The sequence below is a fragment of the Mesitornis unicolor genome, unplaced genomic scaffold (assembly GCF_000695765.1).
Source record: "Mesitornis unicolor isolate BGI_N332 unplaced genomic scaffold, ASM69576v1 scaffold14536, whole genome shotgun sequence".
NCBI classification, from domain to species: Eukaryota; Metazoa; Chordata; class Aves; order Mesitornithiformes; family Mesitornithidae; genus Mesitornis; species Mesitornis unicolor.
Window position 1 is genome coordinate 193 of NW_010190371.1, and position 9004 is coordinate 9196.

Below are 9004 nucleotides of genomic sequence, written 5' to 3' on the forward strand. Positions count from 1 at the left end.
GTGTGATTACAGAATCACAGCATGGCAGGAGTTAGGAGGGACCTCTGAAGATCAGCTAGTCCACACCTCCTGCTAGATCACCTAGAGAAGATCACATAAGAACACGTCCAGGCAGACTTTGAATGCCTCTGGAGAAGGAGACGCCACAGCCCCTCTGGGCAGCCTGGTCCATTGCTGTGTTACACACAAAGAAGTTTTCCCTTATAGCTAAGTTGAACCTCCTGTGTTCTAGTTTGTGGCCATTGCCCCTTGTCCTGTCGCTGTGCACAACCGAGGAGAGTCTGGTCTTACCCTTCTGACACCTGCTCTTCAGATATTTACAAACATTAATGAGATTTGGCCTCAGTCTCCTCCAGGCTAAAAATGATGGAAGTTACTCTTTTGCCGTTTGAAGTGCTTTCCTGTATGTGCTGCTATCCTAGCTGGTTTTCCATGTGCAGATTTCCATATTAGCAGCTCCCACTTGATGCTTGCTTCTGCTACACATGTTTCTTTGTTTCCTGGGCACAGAAACAAATAAGCCTCACACACTATGAAATTTTCATGAGTCAGAAGTTGCATGAAGATTCTGCCAAATACAAAAAACCCAAAGTTCCCTAATAATAAGCAAATAGAAACTAGGAAGGGAAATAGACTTGAGCATAGCAAAATGTGCAATTTCTGTTTGGTGTTTTGTTTTTTAATCCCTAGGAACATGCTTCAGGAAGGTGCACACGGAAGATGGACAGTATCTAGCAGTGATGAAAGTACTGAGGAAAATTCTGACAGTGAAAAACCATCTACATCTTCACCATTGGATGCTGTACATACCACAAGAAGTGAGCCACAGTATCCATGCTCTGAAGCTAGGAAAGCTGCTCACAAGAGAAAGGCTTCTCCCCTGAAGTTTGATGATAAAAATTTTTCTACAGAAATACCTCCAGCAACAAAACAGAGAGCTAGCCAGGAAGGTTTAGGCTGGTGTCTTTCTAGCAGTGATGAAGAGCCTGAAGATGAGGAAAAGCACGCCCACAAAGAAACACTGAAAGAAGAAAAATACAGTGCACCTGAAGAACACCCTCTGAATCTTTGCAAAGATGATGAACTCTCAGAGAATCAGAAAGCAGAGGATTACGATGGAACACCCAGTGAAGCCAAAGATACCTGGGATTTGTTGAATGGAGGGAACCCTTTCAGGTTTTTTCTCACTAAAGTCCGAGGAATTGAACACAGCTATAATTCTGGAGCCCTGCACATAAAAGGTGAACTAGTGGCTTCTATGGAAGTGGGCTTTTGGGAGACCTGTTTGCAAGAGAGTGCTTATTTTTGGTGTATGGGTATTTTTAAATGGAAGTATTCCTTGGTGCAATTGAAGCTTCATATTCTAAATGTGCAAGTTGTAGGAATTTGTCTGTTATCTTTGCCTTTCTCTTTTAGAAGTGTATTGTATAAAGCATTAATTTGCTGTTACTGATTCTGTTGTGACTTCTGAGTTATGCTGCAAAAATCTAACACGCATGTAGCCAAGGCAAGTCATACGGTTCTTTTTGTTGCTGGTTTCTATGTGAGTTAGTCTGGGGAAAACCACTTGCCTTCATGGCTTTTACAGGGATACTTTTTTGGGGTGCCTAATCATGCTCCCTGAGTAGTTGTCTGCACTTGTCTTCATGCTGCTGAGAGGTTTGGGCCAGTAATTCACTATTACTTGATGAAGTATAAGATGGTACTTCTGAAGTTCTGTGGCTTCATTAATAAGAGATTTATGCACAGAAATACAGTCAAATGAGGCAGAACAAAATGTGGTTATTTACAGGAGACCAAATGTCTGAAGATCTGTACAGTTAGGTTGTAACTTAACCTCATGTGCTTCTTGTGAGCATTGATTACGGATAGCAGCCTGGTGTCAGAGCGCTTTATTGCTCTATGTCTTTTTCTGCTTGGCGAATTCTTTGTGGCTTTTGGCTTGTCCTCTTTTAGGACTAGTTGTCCTGCTAGGTGATAAGTTGAGCTGGTGACGGGGCTGAGGTTTTTGTTTGTGTAACTTGAAAAACAGATTTCCTTAGCGATAGGGCATGAAATACTCTGTCTATCCTAGAAGGTATTTGTAGGATGTTTTCAAGTTGCTGCTGTGCTTCAGTTATTGAAGTTAGAAATCCTCAGTCATATTAGTTTGCTGCGTTACTGTGAGTGAACTAGGGATACACATATCCTACAATAGATCTGCAAAAGATTAGTCTTTAAGCATTAACTATGCCCTTATTGCTTCTGCCCTGTCACAGTTCTTCAAGCCCTCTGAATAGGAGAGTAGTTTGATGTCCCTTTCTTCATATGATCGTGGTTTCTCTCCTAATGAGTTTAAAATTTATTTTCTACTTTGATTAGTGCTTTTGATGAACATAAGACCATAAGGCTTTCACAGGAGAATCAGTGACTTGAATATTCAGATCAGTAAACTTAATTGTGTCTCTGTTACACCAAGCATGTGAACAATCTGAAGTGTCCTTGTGTTCTAGTAGTTATCAAACTGTTCAAGCTGTGAAATGTTTACTTGAACCTTTTTGTTTTTACTCAATTGTGCTTTAATATTTTTAATAGATATTTTGTCTCCTCTTTTTGGGACTCTCCTATCTTCTGCCCAGGTGAGTTTTGTGTTTGCCGAATTGATTTCACTTTCTTGTTTCACTTTACTAGCCTTAAACTTGATAATGTACTTTTGTTCCTTGTAGCTGATAGTAACAGGGAACTTTGTTAAAATACAGAGGATACTCTAAATGTTATTAACTGTGCAAAAATTTATTGAAATACGAAAATCATCCCATGTTCTGCTTAAAATTCAGGCAGTTATAAGACTGCTTTCTCTCTTCTGTTTTCAGGTAATGCGCAACTGAAAAATGTGTTTATGTGCATGTAAATGATTTTTTGAAGAAAAAAGCCTTGCAGTCTAGGAATATTTTTTTGCTGCAGAGAAGCCTTTGTTACCATTCATGGTATAAGAACATGGCAAAGACATGATTCTTGAACCAAAGCTTTTACTTTATGTGTATATGATTCTTTTTTTTTTCCTTGCATGTTAAATTTTATGAAGTCTAATACATACATGTTGAATAACTTTCCTGAATTGTTAAGAGACTTGAAGAAAGCATGTGAAATTCAGAAATACACCTGTTTTTAAAATGTGCTGTGTGTGATGTAACCGGTGTTGAGTGATGACTTCACGTACAAAGGTTTTTTGTTTCTATAGTTCATAGTTCTGGCAAACTCTGCTTTTTCTTTTTAATGAGTCTGTTTTCTTTTTCTTATGTACAAGTTTAACTACTGTATAGATGTGGCATGGCTTGTAAGACAGTATCCGCAGGAATTCAGGTATGTTTATTTTACGAAGATGAAATAATACAGTTTCCAAATCATTCTGTTCTGGCCCTCTGTTTTTCCCTCTCATTCTTCCCATCTTCTCCCTAAGGTAACAATGATTAAATTGTCCTAGAGAACCACCCTGTGTATATCAATACTTCTGAGAACTTAGCTGTCTGTTTCCTGCTATACAGACGAGTTCTTACAAGATGTTGTATTATTAGTTTCTACTTTGGTGTCTGATTTACTCCATGCTTCCTGTTCTCCTTTTTTTCTGTTAAAGTTTTCTCATGTCTTTCTCTTGAAGGTTCTATTGTAGTTTCTGCTTTTTTGAGTTAGTTGAGGCGTACAGATTTTAGTGCCATCTTTCTGCTGGGCAATCAGATTTAGGGCCAGGAGTCATAGTTATATGAAGGAGTGGTTTAGGCTGATTCCTAATTAACTTTGTTTTAATAGTAATCATCTCCTTTTATTTAAGGAAGAAGCCATTGTTGATAGTTCATGGTGAAAAGAGAGAATCCAAAGCTGAACTGCTTGCACAAGCACGCCCTTATGAGAACATTAGCTTTTGTCAGGTAATTAACATTTGAATCATCCTTTAAGACATCTGTGGCACTCAGTCTTGTTATGCGTAAAAAGAGAAACATATGAGAAGTGAAGAATCTCTGATTATGCTTTAGGAAATATACTTACCTGGACCATAGGAACATGGTGACTAAATGCCTTGTCTTCAGTGATTTTGTGGGTGACAGCCTATCATGAAGTTTGTACAAAACAGCTGTCTACCAAAATGTCATGGGGCTCACAGAAGACTGCACACCTTCTTCACTAACACGTTACGCTCAAATTCTTGTAATAGCTGAAAAGGAAGCACTTTTTATGGGTAATGTACGGAACTTAGTCCCAGTGTTACTGTAATCATAAGTCTCATCAGAAAATTGTTATTCCCCCAAATATGTTTTACATGGGAAAAACCTATTACAAGTAGTCTCCCTAATATTTTTAAAATTGCTGTGAGCATGCTTCCTGGCATCTGCCATTCTCTCTGATGGTATGCTTACTCTTTTTCTGTCTTTGAGTTGTGCCATTACTGACCTTAGCCTGGGGTAGGGATGTGGTTATGGCAGCTTGCCAGCGTTTCAGGGTGTTTGTTGGGAGAAGTCTATTAATGTGGGTGGGGATATCTTACTCCTTGTTAGGAAGAGGATAGTGATCTTGTAATTTTCTTCCTTCTCTATCAGTCTGGTAACATTGAGCTTCCTAGAGATCACCATATTGATGCCAAACATAATGAGTTCCCAAGGCCAGGATTTCTGGGCTGCTGTGTGTCAGGTGTTTGCACTAAGTTGTGGAGTAGCAGCAATTTTAGAGGAAGATTTCAAATGTCCTAACAATAAATTCAGGTTGAGTCGCCATCCTTGGAGGTATTTAAGACGTGTAGATGTGCCACTTAGGGACATGGTTTAGTGGTGGATTTGGTAGTATTAGGTTGACAGTTGAACTTGATGATTTTAAGGGTCTTTTCCAACCTAAATGATTCTGGGTTTGCATATAATGTTTCCTTTTCATACACAGCAAGGATCTGAATGTAATATGTCCCACATGATAAACTTGTGAGTGTAGTTAACAGTAAGTAACAGGGGGAAATGGCATTTTTGATGGTTTTCCTGTTTGGATATACTTCTTCAGATTCTTCTCGTAGTCTGTGTGCATTCTGTTATGTTGGTACCCCAAAATGAAAATGGTGGAGCCATCACTGGCTGGAAGTACTTTCTTGACATCTGTAACTCATGTTTCATTCTCTACCTAGAAATAGTGTTGTAAATACTCTTTAATAAGAACAAAGCACTGAAAAAAAACCATTTCTGTTGAACTTCCAGAATTTAGAGAGTACATTTAAAGGTGTTGAGGGGAAAAATAATGTATTTGTGATCTGTCCACTAGAGAGCAGTGAAATAAAACAAAATTAAGAAGCACCTCTCCTCCTTTAACATTCTTGCATGTAGGAGTGCATGACAGGAATTTTTAATGAGCAACTTTTTAATTTTATAGGCTAAACTGGATATTGCATTTGGAACTCACCATACGTAAGTAACAGCTATGAAGCAGAAAGCTTCACTTCTAAAGATGTCCACAGAGTTGGTACATGCAGTTACCGTGACAGGACTAGTAGCTAGCATCTAATGTTTTATAAAACATCACATTACACTACCACATTGAGCTGAAATGCCCATTTAAGGTACATCTCTGTTTCTGGTAGAAACCACACGGACCTCCTCATTACCTCTTTGGAGAAGAATATGCAAATAAAAGAAAAATCAGCATTTTAAAAGTGAGTCTTTCTTGAGGGACATAGGAGTGAGGGACATAGAAGAAATTGAGGTGTTTTTTTTTCAAACTATTTTAGTTTTTAAAACTTCAGCTTATTTTTACGTAGGCAGTTTAAGGAGCAGCTCTCATTCTATGTATGCTCTACTTGGATTTTTTTTTTTTCCACTACTCTTTGGGATAAATAAGTGATAGCAATGTTAAATGCTACAGTTCTTTAACCCTATGTTTTAAAAGGGTTTTTCTGGATAGTGTACCTCTGAATGCATATTCCACTGTACATGAAACACAAGTGGGTAGCAGAGCAGTAAATCAGATCTTGATGGATAATGAAACAATGTTCCAAGAGAACATTGGAGTATATTTATGATGGTGCTAACAAAATATATGGCAATAGTCTAATGACTGCCATGCAAGGTTGTCATGCACTTAGATTGAAGTCCAAGTGTTTGCACTATGCAGAACAAATCTTTTGAAAATAATTATCGTGGTGCATTCTAATGACTTGTTAACTTATTTCCTTCTCTGTGTCCTTGAAACAGTGTTAAATATCTTCTTTTTCTTTTTTTTTTAAGGAAAATGATGTTGTTGTTATATGAAGAAGGTCTTCGAGTTGTAATACATACATCAAATCTTATTGCTGAAGATTGGCATCAGAAAACTCAGGGGTAAGCAACAATCTCCAGCAGGTGTATGGTTAATACTTTCTGTGGGTATCTGCTACTGCTGGAGACAGTTCATTCATACAGAAAATCTTGATGAAAGGACTGCTGGTTGGTAAGTCTGAGCCTGGCCTGTTTAACAGTGGTGAAAGCTGTAAACTTATATGTGGAAAAATGTGTTTGTAATTGTTTTCATTTGAAAGTATTAATTTTATGGTATTGACTTTAAGACTTGACAATTCTGTAATTTTAAAGTAAAGGCAAGTCGCTTCATAATTAGTATCACAATAAATCTGTCTAGTATTTATTTAGGACTTCCAGATGTGCTTTGATCACTTACTAAAACCATGTGTTAAATTTTGCTGTCCTTGTTTTTGTGGCTTTGTTTTTTAGAATATGGCTAAGCCCTTTGTATCCAAGGCTACCTCAGGGAACAACTGGTCTTGCTGGTGAATCTGAAACTAATTTCAAATCTGACCTAATAAGTTACTTGATGGCTTACAATTCTCCTACACTCAAGGAATGGATAGATCTGATTCAAGAACATGATTTATCAGAGACAAGGTACGTGTTACCTTATGTTTATAGTAACTTGCATGCTTTTTTCCAAAAAAATAAACATCTCCATTAGGATCTATTAGACCATGGGTCTGTTTTGTAAGCTTACCTTGTTTCAGACTTAAGTGTTCGAACATGAGTCTAACTTTAGGCAGCTTTTTAAATCTATCGTATGTGGATTGTGTTGAATTGACCAAATTCTGGTTTTATAAACATCAATTTTAAAGGAATGAAAAGAGACGCATCAGCAGTAACTTAAAGGTAGCTGTAAATAATAGGGACTCAGAATTCCATTTAAGTACATCTGGCTTAAATACTGGCTCCAAAAAATTACCAGTGGGGAAAAAACTGAGTTGTATTTCAGTTGTGTAAGAGGGATCATATAAGCAAAGGTTATTGTAATGGGGATTTCATTAAGAAAAGGCTTCTGTGCTTTTAAGGCAAAGTTAAATCCATATATGCGTGTATAGAATTTTGCCCATTACAGACATGGATTGTGTCTGGTAGTCAATATTATATTAAGCAATAATATACTTTATCTTGAAACAGTCTTCTCTAATACCACATTGCTGATATTACTTAAAGTAATTCAGGATGCTTAATTTACTTCTAATAGATACACTTTCTGAAGTAAATACCATATTTCAGTGGAAATGCAGGACGTAAGTCGTCTTGGCTGCTTAATAGCAGTTCTGGAAGCTGGCAAAAAATCGTTGAAAAGCTGAAAAAGGTCAAACTGTGGTGGAAATAGGGACTGAAACCTTGTCAAGAGTAATATATAAAATGTGCTTTTTTTTCTTACATGGAGCCTTACAAGACTGGAAGGGGTAAAAAACCCAAAAAGTATGTACCTTATAGTTGGGTGAGCTAGCAGCCTAAGCTGCTGTTCTTGGTCATCTATATGAGCTTGGACAGATTGGCTGTGCCCTAGCTGGTGTGAGTTTATGCATGGGTTATGGAAGAGTCACTTGTTAGGATAAGGATCAGTTCCTTTCCATATAAAATATGTAGGGATCATTCATTCATGGATAAAGCTAGGCATGAGATGCAGTAAGGAACAGCATCTTAAACCATATGTTTGTTGTGACTCTTCTCTGTTTTCTGGGAAAGTCAAACAGGTTACTAAACCTTTAGTAGAAAGACAGTTGAAAAAGCTGTACACTTGAACTATTAAGTGCCCAAATGAAATCTCATACCTGAATCTGCTGATTTGGAGGTAGCAATAGATTGGCTTTACTCAAAATTACGTGCCCAATTCTGTGCCAAACGAGCTTTTTGCATTGCTAATATCATCTGTCTTCTGCATTTTTGTATGCAGAAATAGATACAGTTTCTATCTGTGCTATAGAACAGCCTGGTGGTGCATAACAACCATATAGGATGCTAATAATAAATTTTCCAGCTGAAAATCCACTTTTCTTTAGATTGTAAAAGAATAGTAGTGTGAAAGATTAAGTATTTCCAGTTGTACTTCTGTGTTCAACCTTGCTGATAGGTTTTACTTAGATAGCTTAGCAATTTACAAACCAAAACGGTCCAGAGCTGCGAATAACTTCATGTTGTTGTTTTCTTTCTGTAGAGTGTATCTGCTTGGTTCTACCCCTGGACGATATCAAGGCAGTGATAAAGAAAAGTGGGGTCATCTTAGGCTCAGAAAGGTATTAAAACTGTAACCTTTTTTGTTAATATCCTTTTAACCGTAAATACAATTTTTGAGAGGATTCTTAAGTGCCTTTCCATTTTCCCACCTATGGTCAGCAATCATTTAATACATTGTTACAGTTTAAGGTAGCAGTAAGAATCAATCTTGTATGAAGATTTACATTATCACTTATTTAAATAATGCAGAGTCGTGGTGTAAAAAAAAATAAAATAAATAAATCCATGTTTCTAATTATTCACTTGTCATGGTTTTTACTTAGGAACATGGGTTTTTGTTTTTTTTCACACTACCCCATGCTGCATTATCTAAATAAGCCATAATGGTAAATCTTCACACAAGATTGCGTATCTCATGGTTGCAGGACCCCTTATTTTTCAGTATTTATTTAGAATTGGGTAAGGTGTTTCATGTCATCTGTCAAATGCCTCTCATAACTGATGAATTCTCAACCTGCACCTCCTGC

General features: G+C 37.3%; 1 protein-coding gene across 1 annotated transcript in view; it reads left to right on the forward strand.

The window, feature by feature from the left end:
- Nucleotides 1–694: 694 nt before the first annotated feature.
- The window catches only part of TDP1 (tyrosyl-DNA phosphodiesterase 1), a gene marked incomplete at its 3' end in the record, with an annotated part of 18885 nt that continues 10575 nt past the window's right edge, over nucleotides 695–9004 (forward strand). The window contains exons 1-8 of the mRNA XM_010186393.1: nucleotides 695–1241; nucleotides 2575–2618; nucleotides 3287–3342; nucleotides 3809–3905; nucleotides 5383–5417; nucleotides 6234–6326; nucleotides 6714–6884; nucleotides 8458–8536. Coding sequence (XP_010184695.1) covers nucleotides 695–1241; nucleotides 2575–2618; nucleotides 3287–3342; nucleotides 3809–3905; nucleotides 5383–5417; nucleotides 6234–6326; nucleotides 6714–6884; nucleotides 8458–8536 — 1122 coding nt within the window. The remainder of the gene's footprint in view (nucleotides 1242–2574; nucleotides 2619–3286; nucleotides 3343–3808; nucleotides 3906–5382; nucleotides 5418–6233; nucleotides 6327–6713; nucleotides 6885–8457; nucleotides 8537–9004) is intronic.